The sequence below is a fragment of the Wasmannia auropunctata genome, unplaced genomic scaffold, assembly GCF_000956235.1.
Source record: "Wasmannia auropunctata unplaced genomic scaffold, wasmannia.A_1.0 LD335965.1, whole genome shotgun sequence".
Classification (NCBI taxonomy): Eukaryota; Metazoa; Arthropoda; class Insecta; order Hymenoptera; family Formicidae; genus Wasmannia; species Wasmannia auropunctata.
The window spans coordinates 360,018-383,526 of NW_012026925.1; the positions used below are offsets into that span (position 1 = coordinate 360,018).

The 23,509-nt window shown below is 39.7% G+C and overlaps 1 protein-coding gene across 1 annotated transcript in view; it reads left to right on the plus strand.

Annotated features, from left to right (window-relative positions):
* Positions 1-23,509, plus strand: part of LOC105455002 (dipeptidase 1-like) — a gene marked incomplete at its 5' end in the record, with an annotated part of 109,528 nt that overhangs the window by 43,884 nt on the left and 42,135 nt on the right. Inside the window, 2 exons of the mRNA XM_011698019.1 lie at positions 8,823-9,103; positions 10,117-10,273. Coding sequence (XP_011696321.1) covers positions 8,823-9,103; positions 10,117-10,273 — 438 coding nt within the window. The remainder of the gene's footprint in view (positions 1-8,822; positions 9,104-10,116; positions 10,274-23,509) is intronic.

Sequence of the window (23,509 nt, forward strand, 5' to 3'; positions counted from 1 at the left end):
TCCAAAATTTTATTATAAAGATTTTCCGAAACGATTTTCCTCGTCGCGAAACGCCGATCGCATTTCTTTTTTTCTTTTGAAAACGAGCAAATTTGCAAAATTCGTCAAACGTTACGTACGAAATAATGATCGCCGCACGAAACGCATTCTATTAAATTATATTTCGATAGATTTGTTGAAATACCGCATATGCGGCATTGTTTAATTACTGCAAAGTTTTATTTGACAAGAAAATAAAGCCGTTATTTGCGAAACGTGTGCCATTATTGCGATTTCTGCCTGCAATATGAATATTATCTTTTTCTTGCGTTTATAGCTAACAATTTTAACAGTGCAAATAATTATTGCAAGGCTATCGTAATATTAACTAAATGTTTAATCATTATACCGTGTTATCGTTATCAGAAGGTTTCCATTATCGTATTTGTTAAAAAAAATCTCTCTGACAAGAATTATATAAAATATTTCAAATAAATCGCAGAATAATGAACAAATAGACGAAAGATATGGCAAACTGAACGAAAATTAAATCTTTCACCGTCGCGAATATCATAAAATTCATAAAAGCATCCGACTATCCCGACGACACGACGGTCGGAATTACATAAAATTTTAATCGGATTACAAAAACGGTAGGCAAACGAAACAAGAAGCGCCCGCGCAAACGAAGCTTTTCTGCGCGCGAGACAATCGTGGGGAAAGTGTCGCGACGTTCGAAAGTTAATTCAACAATGCACGGTTGTTTTGTTCCGCTCGCGAAAGGATATCGAAGGCCGAAGTTTCAATTTAGATGCCGAGCAGAACTCGCTCGGAATTTCCGGAAGAGCTCGCGGCGCATTAAATTATTTAATTCCAATAAAAGGAGGCTCTCTCTCTCTCTCTCTCTCTCTCTCTCTCTCTCTCTCTCTCTTCCTCTCTCTCTTCGACGAAGCTTCCGTTTTACAAAGGCGATCCATTCGTCCGCCCTGCCGGTTTCCATTCCGCTCCCCGTTCTTTCTCGCACCGTCGGTCGTGTAATTGTTAATTAACTAAAAGCATCGGAAAAGCTCCCTGGATTCTCATCATTAACGGAAGTGAGCTAAAGACAAGCGAGAGTCAACGCGTGTTCGCACCGCGAGATGTATACATGATCTGAAACAAACTTTTATCGTGCGTTTACCGACAGAATGGCTCGAGACATTTGTGTGTCATAAAAAAAAAAGAAACAGATATTTGAGAATTAACTGTGTGTATTGTTGAAATTATTATTGGTTAATTATTGAATAATTATTATTACTATTACAAACTGTGAAGTGCACAAACTTTGTATACCGTCGAGAGACATCTTCGGAAGAGAATCGACTCCAAATTAATCAAAACGGCCTCGGAATACGGATTTGATACGTCCCAATGTAATCCGTATAAAATAATATAAAGTTATTGCACCGTGCAACGCACGAAAATATCAAAACGTATGTAAACTGTCTGTCTAGCTCTCGTCTGTCTCCCGTGACAAGAACGTAAATTATTGTCCGGACTATTCGACAGACGAGGTACCGCTATTTTCCGACCAGACAAAGGCTCTTTCTCCCCATTTCCCATCCTCCTCTTCCCTCCCCCCCCCCTCGCCCTTCCGCTCTTCTCTTCCCGCATTAGTATTTGCGCCAATTGCGGCGCGCGCGCTCATTACTCAAAACAAAATGTGCGCGGACGTGCGAATTCGCGTGCGGCGCGGCGGCGCGGCGGCGAGCGGCGGCGGGCCGCGAGAACAAAGGTCGTCCTTAATTCCGACTAAATGTCCCGTATGTTAGCGGCGTCTCCGCCTCGCCCGTCGACATTCGGACCCGTCGAAATGGCGTAAATTCATTAAGTCTAATCCGGCGCGCGGAGTCTAAACCGCGCGCGGCGTATACGGCTGTCGTTATGCCTCCGTTATAACGCGCGCTGTCACACGCGGAAAATTTACATTTAACGAGCCGGCTTACACAATTGAAGACAGAACGGGGCGAAATTAACGTTCCAACCGGTGGGAAGGATTAAAAGAGTGCGGAGGGGCGTCGCGATGCGCAGCGTGAAATGATAATAAACGAGCGGCGGCGGCGGCAACGGCGCGGCGGGCGGTGTGGCCCACGGTATTTGTCCGCCGTGACAAGCGTATTGATAATTCCAAACGGAGCACAATTACCTCGATAATTATAATATTTCTCGTTATTTTCCCTCTTAATGAGCTCGCGCGCGAAATGACACTAATGATGATATCCCGATCCCCGGAGCAGAGAATCAAAATTTTCTTCTTGAACAATGTGTTGTTTAACGTCCAGAAAATCACCTCGCATTCACGGCTCATCCGTCCGATTCAGCGTTATGCACGGCGCGCCACTCGATTAAGCTAATTAACAAAAAAACCGGCGCTGCGCTCGTTGCAAAACAAATACAGCGCAAATCTCTGTTGTGCATGATATGAAAGGGGGCACGTACCGATCCCTCGATTACGTGCCTGCAGAACGCTACCACTGACACTCTAACCGCAGGATGAATACCGTCATCCACATACGCGATATTTAATTTTATTTATATATTTTTTTTTCATAACACTAAATCTCCTGTCTTTCAAATCCGAGCTGAAAAATAGACGAAGATGAGCCGTTCGATGGAAGGACCCTCGCGTTTAAGGACGCGATAATTGCGAGAAAGAGGTAGGAAGGAACGGAAACGCCACGTTGAAAAAGTGGAGAAGCGCGGGAGAAGGAGGAGAAAGCAAAGGACAGAAACAAGACGGACTAATTTCTCGGCAGCGCGGACCGTTAATCGCACCGGAATTAAGAGAACGAGGAGACAGCCGAGATAAAGGCGAGAAGAGGAGAAGAGGAGGAGGGACACAAGGGGGTACCGAATGCCACCTGCTCTTTAGGGCCTGCACACCAGCCCTCCTCCGCTCCACGCTTCGTCCCGACTACCCTTCCGGACTCCGGGCTTTATGCGAGCCCCCCCCCCCCCCGCGGCGGTCTTTGAATTCACGCCGAGGAGAAATTTATACGAAAACTTGACAATGCTCTCGCACGCGCGGTGTCGCTCTGGTCCCCGCCGTCTTTCGAGTCCTTTCCTTTCCTCGCCCGTCTGATGTCCTTATTGCACTGCCTATACACTTCCGTGCACGCACGCACGCACGCACGCACGCAAATATATACGCGCGTAGGGGGCCGCAAAGGGGATGGCAGAAAGCGTTTTCAAGCCTAGCCCGCGGGGTGAGATATGGTGGTGTTTGGCGCGCGGCTTTAAACCGGACACACCACACCGCGACCTGGCAAATTACATTCGTTATTGGAGTTTCCCGTGTATCTCTTTCCACCCCGCGGCGCGGGCGCGCCCCCTTGATCCGCCGACGCCACCACCGCCGCCGCCGCAACGGCGCGCTATTAACGACGAGTAAACTCCGCGAGGACTTTACGGCTTAAAACTTGCCGCCCGGTTCTCGCGGCCCGCCGCGCCGCGCGTCCCACTTGTCCGATTTCCGAAATTATGAACGGCGAGATAAGCGTTCTCTTCTCTCACTAAACTCGCGTGGCTTTTATCTTCCCCGCCGTCGTTATAGCGAGACGTAAAATTTGGCGCGCTTCAAGAAGCTCTCGATGGAGGTACCCCTGTTACGAGAGTTTGGCGAGGAGCCTCGTTACCGGACTCATTTAACGAGAGAGAATGCATCTCCTAGGGAAGACTTAAAGTCTCTTGTCCGACAAGTTCTTGATGCATCTCTCGAAAATCTTTCCTCTTTGTCTTCCTTTTTTTTTTTTTGAAGAGAGGAAAGAGGCGAAGAAAACTTTTAGGCATATCTATCGTATTACATTTTCTCATGACTCTTGTTTCTCGTTTTCTTTTTGTACGTTTTATATACATTATTAAAATTAACAAAATTACTTAATATACATGCAAGTAGACTTCAACTTATTCTTATTCTTTTTTTTTTAGATCAAGCTATCTTCTGCCTTTATATCTTCTCCCTTTTCCACTGCATTGTCATTTACAAATTCTGAATTCGCTTGTATATGAATGTACGTGTGACGTGTATATACAATATATTGAGTGTCCGCAATGTAATGAACTCGGGTCCGTGGATTCGCCGAACCCAAATGACTGTGCAAGCCAATCATCCCTGTGGGATCATTTGTATTTCCTTTATAGGTATTATGGTTAGCCTATACGAGTATGTATATGAAGAGAAAAGATACGATCGAAATATCAGGACTAAACATGTCCCGTTCGAAAACCGATAATAAAAGAGGCTCAGATACCAATATATGCGTATCGATATGTTTCAGAAGTATGACAATTTGAATAAAAATACATAAATATACCATCATTTTATATAGTATCTCTTAATATTTCGATTTCTGTATCAAAAGATTTTATATCTGTCTAAATGATAATTCCTGCGTGCGCGCAATTTTGTAACAATTTTACATTCTCATGCATAAAGCAGTTTCATTTTTGCGCTTGAAACAGAAGAGAGGAAGGAGGAAGGGGGCAGGGGAGGGGTTATGCGTCAATCGGGCTTTTCAAAGAGCGAAGACGAAGGCAGGCACTCGTCGCAGGTGGATCAAAGCCAATGTCCTTTGCAGCAGTTAATACGTTTACGAGCTTCTTAGTTCCATTAACCAGACACAAGAAGGAATCAGCGATGGCGTTCGCCGTCGGGGGTTTCTCCTCGGCGTGTACCCAAAGAGCCAACTACGAATCTCGCACTTCACGTCTCCTCGAGAAGTCGGGGCCCGGACTTAATCGCGTAAGAACACGACGGATGCGGAAGGACTTCCATTATAGTTTCAGAGCACTACGTGCTGTATATACAGGGTAAAACTGGCACGACCGGTGAATAGGATATAGTATTTTATCGTAACAAGTGGATATACACGTGACACACCGCCCGTATTTTACAATTGCAAATCGAAAAACGGAGCACGGCTATAGACATTAGTTTTCAAATATGAAAATCCTTCGAAATCTTTTATTTATTTTACATGTCACTTTCATCATTTTGTCGAATTTCTCGCACATCAATGGAAGTTATTGCAAAAAAATATTATCGAAAAAATTAAAATTTCGAAGAATCCCCAAAAAGACATTTCAAACTTGCACTTTGACACAGAAATTAGTATCTCCTGTGCAAACTGCACGTGAAACACGTTCTTATAATAAGATGCTATTCTAAGCTTCTTATTATTTCTCATATTTTCAGCAAAACGAAAACTAAAGTTATGATATAAACTTATCTTTTCTTCCTTCCTTCTTGTATAAAACATATTGAATAATGTTTTATATATCTCCGAAAAATAAATTAAAATCTTTAAATACTTTCAAAATCTGTGGAAAAATAATGATATTTGGAGAGACGTGGTCTTCCGCGCTCGTGAAAGTAATTTCATTTTAAGAAAAACATGAGGATAAGTTGGAGCGTTGCATCTTCCATACTTCGTATCTACATAACCGCCTTATGTGTCGTTTCATTTTTAAACGCGCTCAATTAACGCGCTTAATTAATACGTTTACGCTCGCGGTAAAAACTTTTAGCACGGTTATAAAAGTACGTTGAATTCCCTTTTTCGTTAAATTCCGAAGGAGCAGCGCTAAAAGGCGGTCACCCATTATTATTATCACGAGCGGCAATAATTGTCTTTACGTAGCCAGCGTGGCAAAGTACGAATTAATTTGTCGGCGACTGCTCGCGCGACAAAAAAAGATCGAAAATTCGGAATTGCTTCCTTAAACGCGCCGTTAAGCTGCGGGGTGGGAAAAATTGTTTTCGATTTTTACCTTCAATATTATCCTCTGTATTTATTATACTTAATGAATAAAGTGAAATTCGTTTATTGTTGCATCGCGAAAGAAAGAAAGAAGAAAACACCCTGTAATTACCGGACTCTATTTTAAACAATGAACGAGTATTGTCGGGAAATTCCCTCCCTCCCCCCCCCCTCTCTCTCTCTCTCTCTTCTCTCTCTGTTAGTTGTATGCACGGAAACGACGCGCGTCCATAGCTTTCATTTTCATTACCTCCAGGCAGCTATTAATTACCCGCGGTATCGATAATCGATTCTCTCCCGAGCGGAGTCGTGAATAAGAAAACGGAGAAACGGCTAAAAATGGGGAATCGCGTTCGCTGTTCCGCGCACGCGACGATAACGCGCACATACCGCCGTTTCTTTCGCGCGAGTAATGCCGACGATAACTTTCGCGGTTTAAGCTCGTTGAATCTGCCCGCTTCATCCGGGCGTTCGTCGCTCTCGTTTGAGCTTCTTCCATTCGCGTACGAGTACCTCGCGAAACTTCGTATCCCTCGCATTATTGTACGCCGTAAATACGCGAAACTTGGCGCCGCTATGTATAGATATATAAAGGAAAGAACACGCGTGAGATGGAAGTTTCGCTGAAAGGAGCATCGGGAAGCAGAATACTCGTTGTGTCAGTCGAAATTTTTTTATGTCTTTCCAATTATTTCTTATCTTTTTCCATCTGCGATAACGAGATTGTCTTAGACTCGAATTGTTTTTTTATTTATTATTGTTTGCGTTCTATCTTTGCCCGTATCGAATATCTCGCAATTTAACATGGTTTCTTTTTAACTTTAATTGAATCTGGAATAATTGAATCGTTCAAAATTTCATAAATTATGTACAATCGTTGGCGAGCACACAATTACGTTTTTTTTTTATTAAAACAACTATGGGGAAATAATATTATTATCCGAAAGTTCTGTTATTATTTTCTTATTATGAACCGTGCCAATCGTCTCTCGACGAAAGAGCCGCGATTTTGTTTGATTTGTAACTGCGCAAAATCTGATGGGTATCACGCGGTACCGCGCGAGGGGGGGTGTATACAGTACACGAGAGTTATGACTTGGTGAGTTGTTTACGACAACTGTAGAAACTGAGAAAATTCCCAGAGGCTCGCCAAGTATCCCAATGCCTTCTCGCGCGCGGCTGTGTTCCTCTACGCTGTGTATATACGGCTATATATAAACGCCGCGCGGAAAATCCGTAGCCGGGCGTTAACGTGTTTTATGGTGGCCGAAAGGAGGGCGAACAAAAGTTTACCGCGCGTTGCCTGCAGAGCGTCGCAGCGACGACGCCGCGGAGGAGCCCTCCTTTCATCCAGGGCAGAGCACACACCCCTCCTTCGAGCGGCTGGTACTCCGCGGCGGCGGCGGCGGTTGTATTTTTCCGCGGACAGGTTACAGCCGCCGCGCCGCGTCACGCCGGTGCCCGTCCGTTTCCGCTGCATGCGCCACCGCGCGTAATGCACTTTCTAAGAGACACTTAAATAGTCGTTAACACGCGCGATTGTCTAACTTCGCCCGGATACGTTTCGCCCGCGTCGAAAAGTCTCGCACACATGCGAGAGGATTTATATACACGCCCGCTACGAAGCTCGTTGCTCTATTTGAAAGATTTGAAACAATTTTGCGAATGCTGTTGGAAATGTGGCGTTACAGTGAGATCGATGCGCAGTCAAAAATAACGCAAGAAATTTTTCATTGAATATATAATTTGATTGTATATTAATCGGAAGAGGCGCATCTAACTAAAGTCAATCGAGTATTGCAAAAGGCTTTAATTAAACGCAATATGTGAAATATCAATGCGAAACGTTTTGTCTTTATAGTTAAAACTGTAACACTTTATTTATCGCATTAAGAATTAATAACGTATCTTCACGGAAAGAACAATTTTGCTGAATCCAGATCTAAAAATAATTTTTGTTTAATAATTAAAATAATTTTGTGCGAAAGTAAAAATAATTGCTAGAATCAAAATGTAGATATCAAAATGTTTTATAGCAATGCTTATCAGTTTTAACATTCCAACAAATTATTTTGATAATTCAACAAAAAATTATCTTCAGATCTGTATTTAGCAAAATTTTTAGACCTTTCAACAAAATCGTTCTTTCCGTGTTGACATTCCTGTAACTCATTAAACTGTAACGCATTATTTATTTATCGCATTAAGAATTAATAACATATCTTGACAGAAATATCAAAATATGTTGTTAATTCTTAATATGATAAACAAAGTGTTACAGTTTCAATTACAAAGGCAAAACGTTTCACATTGATATTTCACATATCGCGTTTAATTAAAGCCTTTCGTAATACTCGGTCGACTTTATTGCAATACGTTGTGTTTAACTTCAGTTAGCCAGGAAAATATTAATCTTCCGCAGTGTCGCTTACAATGCACGAAATTACAGACAAGTAATTATTTATTTCCACCAATGTACGCGTCCGCTGAATGCGCGTCGTGTAATCTCCGCGGCAGCTATTAACCAGATTAATTAATTCACCAAGCAAATATCTCGAACGTGCGCGCGGTATACTAAATCGACCCAAATGTTCTGTCTGCTCCATGAATGAGATCTGTTTCGCAAAAACGTAATTATCGCTTACACAGATCATTCAAATTGACAAAAAAAAACCCTACAGACAAACATGAACGAACGTCTCTTAAAAGAAATATCCTAAAGCCAAGTTTGATATTGAAAGATCGATAAAAAAATATCTGAAAATGTGTTCCGTTAAATTCAAAGTGAATTTCGAAATATCGGAATTAAAGACGTATTATCTGAGAAATCTATACATAATCTCAGAAAATTTTTTTTGAAAGATGTGAGAAAACCGCTACTATAAATTAAACAGAAATATCGTAATATTTCTTTTACGCCTGTTAAAGAGAACTCAATCATTCTTCGATTTTTTATTCCTTCCAACGAGATTAATAATTCAGCGAGATGAATATCAAAGCAATAGCAAGCAGAATTCATATATAATTTTGGGTCTCTTCTTTCAGACCACGTGCCTAACAGAACTGCCAGACGTGGCGCCTTGCAACGGCACCGTGCGATTACCGCCGCCGTGCGAGGACTCGCCTAGCAGCGGCAGCAGCAAGGATCGCAGAGACGAGAGTCCTCGCAGGAGGTGTCGGCTGTTGGCGCCTGTCCTGCTCCTAGTGGCCGTCCTGCTCCTCGGAGGCCTCTGTCTGCCGTTTCTACTACAATCCGCGCCTGCCACGCACCAGCAGAGGCTGGACGTGATCAGGAGGATCCTCACTGAAGTGCCTCTGATCGATGGGTGAGCGCTTGTTACACGAAATTGACGATAGAACCTCGCAAACGTATCGTTGATCGAAATAAAAAAAATATATATATGTATGTATGTATGTATACAATATCAATGTATAAAGGCATTTGAAAAATACAAATTGAATTTCATGTACAGTCTTGTTTCCGGTACATATGATCTCACTAATGTATCAAGTAATTATTCCAATATATCACACATTACATTGTATAATGATACGGATATATAATCCCCAGATATTCGGAACTAAATAAATCCCGTTTTAATTCAAGCTTGCTTATTAATCTCAAGTAACATTGTAACATACAGATCATTACGCATTTCGAACGTATTATACGAGTATATAATGTTTCATAATTGTTACTCGAATAGAAAATATCTCATTATTCTATGCAACGCGCCACACGAATTTCAAGCAAGTAAATAATAGTTCATGTCCTATCACGGAAAGAACGATTTCGTTGAAAGGTTTAAAAATTTTGCTGAATACAGATCTGAAAATAATTTTTTGTGGAATTATCAAAATAATTTATTGGAATGTTAAAACTGATAAGCATTGCTATATAAAACGTTTTGATATTCTACAGCAATCATTTTGACTTTTACACAAAATTATTTTGATTCTTGAACAAAAATTATTTTCAGATCTGGCTCCAGCAAAATTGTTCTCTCCGTGTTATACACTGCTGAATATCGCGCGATGTATATATCGTACACGGAAAGAACGATTTTATTGAAAGGTCTAAAAATTTTGCTAAAAACAGATCTGAAAATAATTTTTTGTTGAATCATCAAAATAATTTGTTGGAATGTTAAAGCTGATAAGAATCGCTATAAAACATTTTGATATTTTAGCAATTACTTTGACTTTCGCACAAAATTATTTTGATTATTGAACAAAAATTATTTTCAGATCTAGATTCAGCAAAATTGTTCTTTCCGTGTACACGTGATATTCTTTTAAAAGCGCATTCTTTTTTAAAGCGCATACTTCTGATTCGTAGGCACAACGATTTGCCCTGGAACGTCAGAAAGTTCGTACACAATCAACTTGGCGAAGTCAACCTGAGCAGCGATCTCGGCAGGGTCGACCCTTGGGCCAGATCAGACTGGAGTCACACGGACATCCCTAGATTACGCGCTGGCCTCGTCGGTGCACAGGTAAATTCAACATGCATTCATTAGGTTTCTCCGTCCTCTCTCTCTCTCTCTCTCTCTCTCTCTCTCTCTCTCTCTCTCTCTTTTTTGGCAGAAGCGCACCATCCATCCCGGCATTCCAGTATCGTCTCGTAATCTCTATGTTAATTCGTGTCACGTCACGATTTATGGATCAAAAACACATTTTGTCAAAAATCGTTGATAATGAAAAACGTACGCTTCAATGCTATCAAATTATAATGCTAGTCGTCGGTAATTTAAAAATACAATGTATTAAAATCTTGTATTTATCACGAGACGATACTAAAATACCGAAATAGAAAATATTTCTGCTGACAAGCTGGACCTGTCAAAATGTTAATTTTGCTAAGAGAAAATTCTTCGGTTTAAATAAGCCTTGATTCTTTTATTACATGTGTCTCACAATCGTTAAGAAAAGATTAACGACGATTAGGGGGAAAGTTTCCGCCGGGCCAAAACTATCTTGATGCAACGACTTTAGCGGCCTGTGCTAAGAATGGCATTCAACTGCGAGCAATTAGGTGTCAAAGGAAGCAATCCAACTTAAACAAAGACGCCCGCCGCGAGGCGCGTTTCCGAATACGACAGGCCGACCTTATCGATAACGGAGAGCGGGCCCGTCATCGGCATATAGAAACCTGGCAATTCCAAACAGAAACCCCGCCTCGTAAAAGCCTCCAATTATCGAAACACATATTATATTCGAATGGAATAACTATGTGCGCGATTGTACGCGCGCGCCGTAGAGAACGGCGGCGGTGCTCGCGTTGTTGCTAAAGCGCCCATGCAGTTTGCAAACAATTCCAATTCATTATCGGTTCTATCTGCAGCTATTCGTTGTAACGGATCGGCATTGGCCGGGCGTACCGTGTCTGTAATTCTACTCGACTGCGCGCGGGGCGCGCGCAATCCAATCGGATCGTGCCAACTAAACGGTGGAGCCGCGGAAATGCCTAACGATGATTTGCGCGCAAACGATAAAACAGAAAATTTACTTGCCGCGCAATGCCACTTGGCGTGTAACGTCGATCAGCGCGGTTAACTAATGGCACTACACATGAACTGCTGTGGAGAACTGCCCGCGCGATCGCCGGACTCTCTCGATTTGCCAACGATAAAGTCCCGACGAGTGTCGTTGTTGTATAACGAATAACGTAACGATGGCGAGACGATCGACGAGAGAGGGGCGAAGTCGCTTGCTCGACTCTCGGCGATTTCTCGACGAGTTCTCGGAAACAGCCGAAGAAAATCAGTCCGAATCTCAAACCGAAAGTCGCTGAAAAGTCGCGTCGACATCGCGCGCAATCCATCGCACATGTCGCCCGTAAAAATCTTCGTTGCGCGCGACGTTATTAAGACGTCTCGCGATAAATCCAAGAGAGCCGTCTCGCCCGGCGTCTGGCCGCACACGTCGTTTCTCTCAATCGCCGGTCTTGTATCTCGATAAGTTACGATCGTCGAAGCGGGTCAACAAGTGAGCACTAACTCTTATCGGAACTGAGAATCCTGCCTGTTCGATCCCGCCGCCGCCGCCGCCGCCGCCGCCGCCGTCGTCGTCGTCGTCTCTTGCCGTCTTGCCGAGATATTGGCAATCGACAGATACAGACGGAGGAAGGAAGCATCATCTACTCCGAGCCTTCATCGCCGCGTCCACGAGGTGTCCCGAAAGATATATATATATACCGGCAACGAAAATTGATTCTCGGTGTATCGAGAGACACATTTTAGAGGGCACTTTCCCGAAAAATTTCGTCCGAAATCCGTGTACCTCCGCGCCGATAAATTTTAGTAATTTTTAAAATTATTGGGAAATTTTATTTTTCTCCCAACAGATTTAACTCCAAAAATCCGAATCTTTATAAATTTTTATTATGAATTAAAAAAAAACGGCGATAACGATTTGTCATTCATATATTCATATATTCTCTATATGGAAATATCGACGGTTAGTTTACGACTGGTGATACGTGATTAAAAAATAGAACGAATCATACATATGCAGAGCTATAGACGCCAATAATAACAAATGTATAAAATCCATCGCCGGTATTCGAGCGGCAGAGAAAATAGGTTTCTTTGATCCCCAAGCAACTACTCAACTTTTAATTCAATCTGGCAAATGACTGCCTTTGAAAACTTCAATTAGCCGATAAACGGCGAATAGAGCCATATTATAGCTTCGAGCGGGAAAAGGTCAATTGTCGAGAGCACTGTTATCTTCGCTTGCCACGTAATTTTTCGCGTCAGACGCACGTTGTCTTCCACTTAATTCTGTCAAAAAAGGCGCTTTAGTACGCTATCAAATGCCTACATTTATCTCAGTAATCAAACCAGTATTAAAAATCAATATTTTAAATAAGATAGGACGAATGTAACAATTTATTACGTTCGTTATTATTATTGTCGCAAATTAAATCAATTTTTCTTATTATATATAACATATTTGTAAACGAGAAATATTACAAGCGTTTATTCAACCTGCAACGAGACTGCCTTAAAATAGACCGAATTAATTAAAATAGAAAAATACTCGTATTCGTGCAACATACTTTAACGTCAGTAACGAGTCAATAGTAGAAAATAATGGAAACATCCATTTATTATCATCGATAACAGAATGAATTTGATTGGCGGAATAATTGCGTACTGTCCCCCGTTTTGAATCATTCCGACGCAAAAATTAGATATTTCTGTTTGGCTCGTAAACGAGCGCTAGGATATTTATTCCGCAAATAAGTTATTCATTGGATTGAAAAGAGCAATAAGCGACGTAAAAGCGAGCCATAAAGGCTCGTAAATGATCTAAATTAATCCGTTGCTATTATTGGCGTATTTCCGATGCTGCATAATTTATCTATATCGGAAAATTTCATGGATAAATGAAATGGCGTTTGTACCCCGATTCGATATTTATAACCTGTTACTCGCGTCGTGGTAACACGCTACAGTGTGTTAGTCCATAAATTTTACACCCTCCCGATATAATTCGCGCGATCAAATATGGTGCATCCTTATTCTTTTACATATACTCCGTTGTAATCCACATTAATCAGGTGGCAAGGGGGATAAAGGTAGAGGTGTAAACGAACACGATCGAGAGACTAGACGGAGAGAGCGCCGCGGGAGAATTTCGCTTCCAGTTTTGCCGATTTACGTCAAATCCAATCTCCGCGGGAACACTGCATTTATTACCGAGCGTGAACCCTTTTAATCCTGACAATTTATTAATCGCCCCGATAGACAGACAAGTGGTGGATCGTCATTCTTCCAATGGTAGACGGATTTATAAATCAGCCTCTTTTATTATTGATCGACTATTTTTAACGACTTAAAGATTGTCTAATTATTTACGATCGTCTGTCAATATCAGTATATAATACAGTATTTTACATTCTAGTATTCAGCAATCTATAAAAATGCCTCGGAAATTGCCTATTTTTTTCCTACCTGGCGAAAGCTTAGTTGCTGAGATATCTATAAATATTTTAGTAATACAAGAAACATTTTTTTACATAAATGTATATTTTAAATTTTCTAATGGAAGCAACGTATTTTTTATTATTAATAGCTCATTTTTGTGCGGTCTTAAAAAGAAAACTACTGCAAGAATTTCACATACATTTAAAAAATTAATATTCGTGAAAAATCAGACTTTTACATTAATGCTGATGTATATTTTAAAATATTATTGAAAGAGACCATTCTTTTTTTTTTTTACAGAAAACACATTTTTAAAATATTCTCTTTCTCCTCTCTCTGTATTTTTTTTCAAACAAAATATTATTCGAGTTCAAATAATTTTTCTGCTAAAACGTATTTAAGTATTATTTCATCTCCTCTCACACAATTATAATTGGAATTTTAAAGTAAATCCCTTCCCTCCCACATATAGATATGAGAAGCGATCGGATGTTAATTATTTAATCGCTCAATGAGGTGATATATCCCGACAGCGACGAGAAGGGCTTCGCACCTCGATCTGCGGCTATATTTGCGATTAGCTGGCCTCTTCCTCTCATCTCCGTCATCGATACGGGCGTCGCGCCCGCTCGCTCTTGGCCCGCGGAGGATATTAATGGTCCTCTGGGCACGTTCCATGACAGAGGCAAGCCAATTTCGATCTGGATCAATGGCGACGCCATAATCAGCAAAGCCCTCGGCAGAGCCATTCACTTAGGCCGCTGGCTGCTGGCGGCAATCGTGGTGCTAATACATCGCTATAGAATCGCCAATACCTAAACTCTCCCCCCCCCCCTCCTCCCCTCTTTCTCTCTCTCCTCGCCCCCCTTCCGCTTTCTATCTTCACCCTCTCATCTCCTCGCGTCCTGACTGCGCGTATGACCGTTCGCATTCACATCGTGCCCCATCCCGGTCGGACCGCACCTTCGAGATTTAAGCCAGAAATTAGCGTCGCGCCCGTGCAGCGAGCGGCCACTTGACGAGGAACGATCGCGTGACGAGAAATTATCTAGGAATTTTCGATCTCGTGCGGGAAGCGTTTCCGCGGTGAGCGACGTGAAGTAGTAAAGTAAGAGCTTGATCCGACCGCGCGTTCCGACTGAACGTTAGGATAGTCCGGGCGATTGCAGGATCCCCTCTATCAGTTGCGCACCATTAATTATGAAACGGCCATTAGTAAAGTTACACTTACAGCAAAATAATAATTTTTCCTTTCATTTATTTTACTTTGGTTTACTACACATCACATTTTACTTTGTTATTAACGTTCCGCCATAATATCGGAAATATACTTTCGAAATAAACTCGATCACGTTTATTCAAACATAAATCCTGCACGATAACGAGTTATATAATTGTGATTCTTGTATGTGTATAAGTTTCATTCGCCACGCGAATATTCGCCCCCGAGGCTCCGATAGCGAGGCATACCGAGCGATTAGTCATAATGGGCCGGCTGGTATAATAGTCCGAAGTCAAGAGCCCACGTACTCATTACGTATTCTACCTAGCTCGAGCTGCAGTCGGAACTTGGACAAGTTTGCACCGACACTATTTGAATGTCGAAAGAAGGGTAGGGGAGGGGGGAAGGGAGACCGGTTTAGTTTGGCGGACTTGGTAACGGTGCTGCCAGTGTCAATGGGCCGGTAAGGTCGAGGGGGAAACTTTAGGCTTCGATTATCAAGGCGCTAATTACGCTCGACTCGCGCGCACCTCGCGTCGAATTCGAGTTATATTAAAATTTCCCGTTACCAATCGGTGCCTGAGTGCCGACGATAAATGTAATCTAAATTTGGGAAAACCTTTAAATTTGCATCAGAGAGTAATACTGACTTGAATTTTAAGGGAAAGGAATCAATTTAAACGAACATTTCTATTTGTCTTTTTTTTTTGTCACTAAACGTTTTTTACAAATGTGTTTATCGAATTTTAAAGTTTGACAGCCAATATTCTGGATTTCAGTGAAAACTTACTAAAACACGAACTAATACATTTATAAATATTATGCGACCAAAGTGAAATACTTCTTCCATTCTTCACGAGATATATTAATCGTTTAAAGATTCCTTTCTACTTTTTTGTAAATAAATGTGTAATAGTGTATTTTTAGCAAACTTCTATTTTTAAGATTAAGAAATAAATCGTGTTATACTAATATAAAAAAAACGAAAAAGAAACTCATCACAAATCATCCAAGTTTTACAGATGTAAAAATTTCTTTGTGCACCTGGGACATTTTTTAGTTTTTTTAAGTATTTTCATAACTAATAATGCTAATTACCTACAAATACGAAATGCCTGTAATTTAAAACAATTCAATGATTTAAAGGTTTTCGTTTTAGCAAATTGCAATCGCTGAAATTTGATCAGTTCTCATCTTGTTCCAACTTCTTGTCCCCGTTCGACTTAATTCTTTTGATCAGCCAATAAAAATGTAACGCGAGCTTCCTTTCCTCTGGGAGCTTACTGTTGCAGAGCGCCGGTAAACTGTTGATTATTGCTAACACCCACTTTACTATTAATTCCCTCTTTCGCGCAACTTGTGGCGGATTAATCGCGAATCATTCGCGCTTCGTTAACGAAACATTGTTGCCAATTTACGTAGAATTGGTAAGTGACTTAATTAGAAACTTCGCGATTTTATTATTGATGATATTCCGCCTTTGCCGGATAAAATTTTAAACATCGGCGAAAAGTTTCGATGCGATCGGGAGAAAGAGGCCACTTCGCGATTAAATGCACTTAAACTGCGACGTATCATGCGCTCCGCTGTAAGGCAAGTTCGTAATCTTATATAACAACTATTCGTTCTCAATGAAATGTTTGATATTTAAATACTAATTTTTTTAGAGTCTTGGCTCACGTGAGAAAAATAAATTTTTTTCGTCAGTTATGACATTCTGCGTTGATGCCATTAATTAACATGTCATTATTCCTTTTATGTCGTTCGTTGAATTACTATTAATTGTAAGAGCAATTGTGAGGAAAATTGAATTGAAGCTCTCAAAATCGTTACCCTTGAAATTGGTAATCAAAAACTGAACCAATCAGAGTAAACGGCTCGATTAAAGATGTCGATTCATCAATCACATATCGTTACAGGAATGAGAGTGACAATCGACCCGTCACTTGTTACATGTCTCTCACTTGAATTTGTATGACTATCTACAGCTACATCGTTTACATACGTTATTATCACGTTGCTACAACACTATATTCTATTTATTGAGGCTTTAAATATGCTGAATATTATCCCTTTGACTTCTATTACATTGAAACTGCACACACGGAAAGAACGGCTTTGCTGAAAGATTTCAAATTTTGCTGGATACAGATCTGAAAATAAATTTTGTTTGGATCATAAAAAAATATGTTGAAAAATTTTTTCATATTCTAAAATAATATTTTTGGCGATTTAACAAATTTTATTTTCAGACCTGAATCCAGCAAAATTTTAGATCCTTTAGCGAAATCATTCTTCTCGTGTGCAGTTAAATTAAATTCTCGTGATCATTACCGCAAGATTAATCCACTTAGCAAAATTTTCAAGTAATTTATGATATATACAACGCTATTAAGTTTCAATTAGTTCCACTAATTCGATTACAGCAAAATTGAATCTAAAAATCATTTTGTACATCGACTTTTGTAACAATTCTATTTGCACAAAATGGAAAAATCGATAAAGTATCGAAGATACGGTATAATGATGAGCAACCAAATAGCAGATGTCGATATGTCAATCACTTTTGAAAATCATCAAAATTTAGTCTAGTCTTTATTTATCTTTGATTTCTATGAGAAGATATGAAGATCGGTATTGTTTATCTTCGATAAACAACAGTGTTCAAATTATATTTTATTCATTATCCAATACAAAAGTTATAAGACATCACAATTATTAACGAATAAATATGCATAACATCACCAGTGGAACTAATTATCTACTTAGCAATTTTTTCGTACAATATTAAATTGCATGCTTTGAATCTTTTTTAATAAATATATTTGTTATATCAAAAAATATATAATTTTAATTTCGTTTACCAATTAACATGTGAAAAACGCAGCAAAATAAATAATTCGAGAAATTCAAAGAGCTGGCTGAAATCGAAATAAATTATTTAGACAGCTGGCAAATCTTATTATCGTAATGTACGCTGTACCGCGGCAGGTCCGATTTAATCTAGTCATCAAGTGTCAAAAATACTAGCCGTCGCTGATGGCGATCGAAAGTTCACGCCGCGAGCTTTCTTTCAGCTCGTTGTCAATCGTCGACCGCGCGCATGTTTATCACGATTCGCGATGGGAGGGAATCGTAACCGATTGCGACGCGAAGTTTTACGAAAGTCAGCAGTGGAGCCGCGACAGGTGTCGATACGTCAATCAATTTCGAATCGGATCGATAGGATTCGGCATACGCGTCTACGTTCTCGGCCGATGAGGAACGCGGCGGTGGTGAACGGGAGGAAGGGAGGGGGGGAGGGAGGAACGCGAATTGGTCGTTATTACGAGAGGGGTATTATATCGGCGTGCTGGTGCTGGTTGTACGCAGGGCTGGTTTACGCGGGTCCATTTATAGCGAACGCATGGCGCTACGTCGGTGTACCGCTATCATAATTAGGTCATATTGGATAATAGCGCTGCACCTGGCCATTCCGTGGGAAACAGACCTCCCGTATTCCCCGGCGGTATTCCCGAAAAGATGCATACCTGATCATCGAGGAGGCCCGCGCGCACCTGGCTTAATTTGCATTCACAGCATAGAGGATGGCTAATTAGACAGTCAGATAGAGGTGAAATTAAATTCCTCCGGAGAAGGGGGGGGAGGTCGATATTTAATTTTATGACGGACAAAACGCGCCGCTGTACCGAGAGATGCTTCGTTACGTTTTACATCCCGCTGCATCCCGTAGAAAAAAAAATACTTTTTTTTTACACAGACGCGCGATATATTGACATATATGTATTACATTTCAATTTGTTTGACTTCAACTTGACGAGGCAACACTGCACGACAGTTTGCCAACGTTTTCGATTAATTGTTGGTTGCTACACACAATGATTAAACTCGAATACTATGACCGCCACGTAACAATCGATTGATTGATTGATTGTGATTCTAAATAAGTGAATTACGCTGATTTGCGGTAAAAAAAAAAGAAATTAATTTTACTATTAATTTCAAAATCAATTTTATATAAAATTAATTGTAAAATATCTTTAAATATGTAGGAAAATACCGTCTATGGGTGTTCCGTTTATGAGATGTTTGTATAAGAAATTGTATCATTTGAACTCGGACGTGTCATTGTCAGTAAATTAGCGGAGTGCATCTATTCATTTCATTTATAGATCGAGAACTAGCGATTTTTTCCTTTCCTCCTTTTATTTCCTGATCGTGAAGGTGCGCCGCGCTAATAACGAACATGTTTTATCGCGCGCCGTTTGTAAAGAGTATTATTGATTATCCGGGCTTTCTGCCAAAAGGTTCATTTCCGGCATCACGCAGACGATGACTTACGTCGATCGTTTTCAGGCCGGATCGAATAGCCGACATCGTGATCGAAAGGGACGCGCGAGACATTTTTTCTCGAACTACAGCCGAAATGGCTCGATCTCGTTACATAACGCGGAATAACAACGACGAAAAAAAATTTCCCCTCCGTTTACTCGACGCTAAAGCGACGGGAAGAGCGAACGAAAGAGAGAGGTCTTTCCATCGCCATTATTTCTCCTGCCTATGCAACCGGAGCGAGCCAAATCGGTTGTTTACCCCGATCTGTAACTTGGCACCGGAGCCATCCGCTTTAAGATCGCAAATAAAATTCCGCGTGCCGGTGAAATTCGATTTTCGATTCTTTCTGCCGGGAGAGATATAACAACGCTCCGCGGACGGCGGAGACGCAAGAAATATGGGGACTCAGAATTTCTAATTTCTCTTCTTATCTAATTCTCCTCTGATCTGAAAGTATTCCACGACCGAGTCTCGCGGAAAGGCAGAGAAAAATATCCTCCTCTCGGCGATCCTCTCGGAAAATACCGAATTTATTTATTTTTCTCTCGTTTGATTCGAATTACGATCCGTATCGAATTCATTTATAATTCTTGTGTACTATAACTCTTTCGGAATAAGCTTCAAAGCAAAGTCGCAAAAAAACGTATCGTTTCAATAGCGAAAACTTTTCTCAGGCAAGAAAATTCGCTTTGCTTTATATTCTTATACAGTAGCGGACTATTATTCGTACGAGCGTCCTTCAAGTAGTAGACAATATATATCGCGCGGGGGGGCTCTACAGAAAATCAGGTATGCAGATGGAATTCGACAATACGAGGCGGATAGGGTCTGCGTTTCAATGCGTTTCCGGACAGTAATTCGGAACGGGTAAACATCTCGTCGAAAGGATAGGCCAGCAAAAAGAGATAGCAGTTTCCGCTCTATCCCGAAATTTCCGCGCCGCGGCTTTCATGCCCAACGTCAGCCTCTCTGCAAATTTATTTATACCGTACTCGTTGCCTTCTTGTCAGTTATGAGAACTAGCTTTTCAACGTGGTAAGACATACGTTTAATAAATGACCGAACTTATACACGGGAAAGAACGATTTTGCTGCGAAGGTCAAAAAATTTGAATCTGAAAGTAATTTTGTTGGAAACTCAAAAATGATAAGCGTTGCTGTAAAATATTTTGATATTCTAGAAATCAATTTGACTTTCAACAAAATTATTTTGATGGTCTAACAAAATTATTTTCAGATCCAAATTTTTCTAGCAAACTCGTTCTTTTCGTGCATAATTTCGGTCATTTATTGAGCGATGGCCAAGATTGGTCCAACAAGAATTATTATCAGATCTGTATCCAGCAAAATTTTTAGATCTTCACCGAGAGAAAAATTTAGTTGGAATAACTTAACTATAATTAAACTATAATTAAACTATAATTTAACTATAATTTATAACGTATTTTAGAGAGAACTATAAAATTATAATTAATTTAACCATGCAAATTATAGCTGCTTTAACAATGCATTACGGTTATACATTAGGTATGATTGATATTATTATTTTTTTGTTTACTTATTTTTTAGTTATTACAATATAAATAGTAAGCAAATGTTAAGAAAATAGTACTTACTATAATTGCAGTTGCATTTACTTATACATAAAAATATTTATTTCATTTATCTTGATATTTTACTATATTATTATTTTAAATTATTATAAGTTATAATAAAATTCCTTCATATTTGGTAGGACTATATATACTATATATATATATATATATATATATATATATATAAAGTTATTATTACTAACTTATAGTAATAATAACTATAAAAATAGTGCTCCTAATCATAATTTTTTTTACTATGCAATTATAGTCACAAATACAAAATATTTTTCTCTCAGTGTTCCAGCAAAATCGTTCTTTTCGTGTAGAAATAGTCAAAGCATGATACGCAACGTATGGTCCTCTCTACAAGAAGAAAGATTCTCTCTACAAGTACGCGCTTCATTTATGCAATATAAAATATAATTTAGTGATTGAACTAGTCTTTCATTTTTACAATTCTATAAAGATCGTTTTTTCACGTATCAAGACCTAGTCAAAACATCTCTTTTTCCCCTTCGTAAAATATAATCGTAATTGTATTTACTCGAATTGTAATTATGATACTTGTGGTCAAATAAATTTTTATGTATTTTAATATAAATTTATATTTATATACGTAAACAATTTTTTAAAACAGTTGCTCCCAATTTCAAACTGCTGCATAATTCGAGATTATCATATCGACAATTTAATAATATATAATAATGATTAAATAATAATGATTTTCGTTCGTGCAAAGCTCGCCAAATCTATCTAAATTATTTCGTATGCAAAACACGTCGGACGAACAGATGAATTTGGTTTTACATGTGCAGCTTTTGAAATTTAAATAATTTAGCCTTGCCAAAGAACACCACAGTTGCACAATTCAAGTTTGCAATCTAAATTCCGGTACTCCTCTCGGATATCCGATTCATAATTCATCTCCATCTCCCGTAGCGTAATTCATAAGACGGTATGTATGTATACTATCGTTCTACACAAAATGAACTAAGCGATCCCCGCGCGCGGTGTTTGCGCGATCTCGCAACGATGGAAATTCGAAATTAGCGGAATCACCGTATGCGGAAACACGCGCGCGCGATTGCTCGTTTGCACTCGGATCGTCTATTGATCAAATACAAGATTAGAAATTCCGCTATCGAATAATCCACATGTCAAATATTTCAACCGCAATTATTTTAAATGATATGTAAACAAATTAAAGACTTTGTAAAATTCATTAAACTTTATAATTTCAAATAATCCGAGAATTCAACGCTATGTATCACATTACTTTATACAAATAAATATATATAAATATCGCAATACACGTCACATATAACATAGAATATTGTATATTTAATATCAGAGGCGGCGCATTCCCGGTGCCTGAATGGACTTTCCTTTCAATATCGAAAAATTCAGCTTTCTCTTCGGCATCGCAAAATTGCACTTTCTTCCTGGGTATCGAAAAATTGCGCTTTCTCGCAGCGTCGGGAAACGTACTACAATGTCTGTTCGTCCGAATGCATTGCGCATCAAGCACGATAGACTCGTCAGTGCATCAAGCACAGATGCATCCAACAGACGATGTAGGTACCTACATATTGTACATGCAAGAGTAGAGTAGAGCTACAGAGACGACGTACAAAGATATAACGTAATTTTGAGATAATATTTCAGATAATATTGAGGAAAGAAAACTGTTTTGTTATAAAAATAAATGCCCTTATTGAATCAACATCGATTCACGAAGAGAGGCACCGAGTGAGAGACAACGTAACGCCTTAAAATAGAAATAAAAGTATCGTTAGTATCCTAACGTCGTTGTCCCTGTGTCCCTACGGGAGAGAGAAAGAAATTACATGTATCTGTCAAGCGCCTGTTTCCGAGATTAGTATCAAGTATAATATCGTAGGGCGCGGAGATGGAAAAGAAATGGATACATTAAAAAAAAATGGATATCATCGTACCCGTCGAAATGCTATTCTATGTATACTAATACATAGATTCTATGTATTAACGCGAATAGATCTATTAAACGTCTCGTGAATTTTTAAATCTTACCGGGAAGAAAAAATAAGAATAATATTGCTAGTTATTATTGCGGAATTATCAATTGTTCAAGATTTTCAACGAAACGAGAATAACAAAATAATCTATTCTATGTATTAATACATAGATTCTATGCATTAATACGAATGTATCAATATTAATTCTATACGCATATTAACACAAATACATTAATATTAATAGATCTATTAAACTTCCCGTGAATTTTTAAATCTTACCGAAAAAAAATAAAAATAATATTGCTAGTTATTATTGTGGATCAATTGTTCAAGATTTTCGAAACGAGAAGATTATATGCGAGGCGCATATACTTTCTTACCGCGTCTTCCACTTTGCAAGTCTCATCACATCTCGCGGAAGATCCGACTGCCTTTCTCTCGTTCAGTCCTTTTTTATATTTACCCCGTATACACACGTATAGGTACATCGTAACTTTATGAAATATAAAAAACACTCATCGTCGCGTTATTACTAACGGAGGCGGTCTCCTGACACCTACAGATTTCATAACTTTACAGCACGCTCCGCTTTGCGTCGTTGCCCGGGCGTACTTTTTATAGTGCTACGATATACAAGGCCCTTCCCCCCCCCC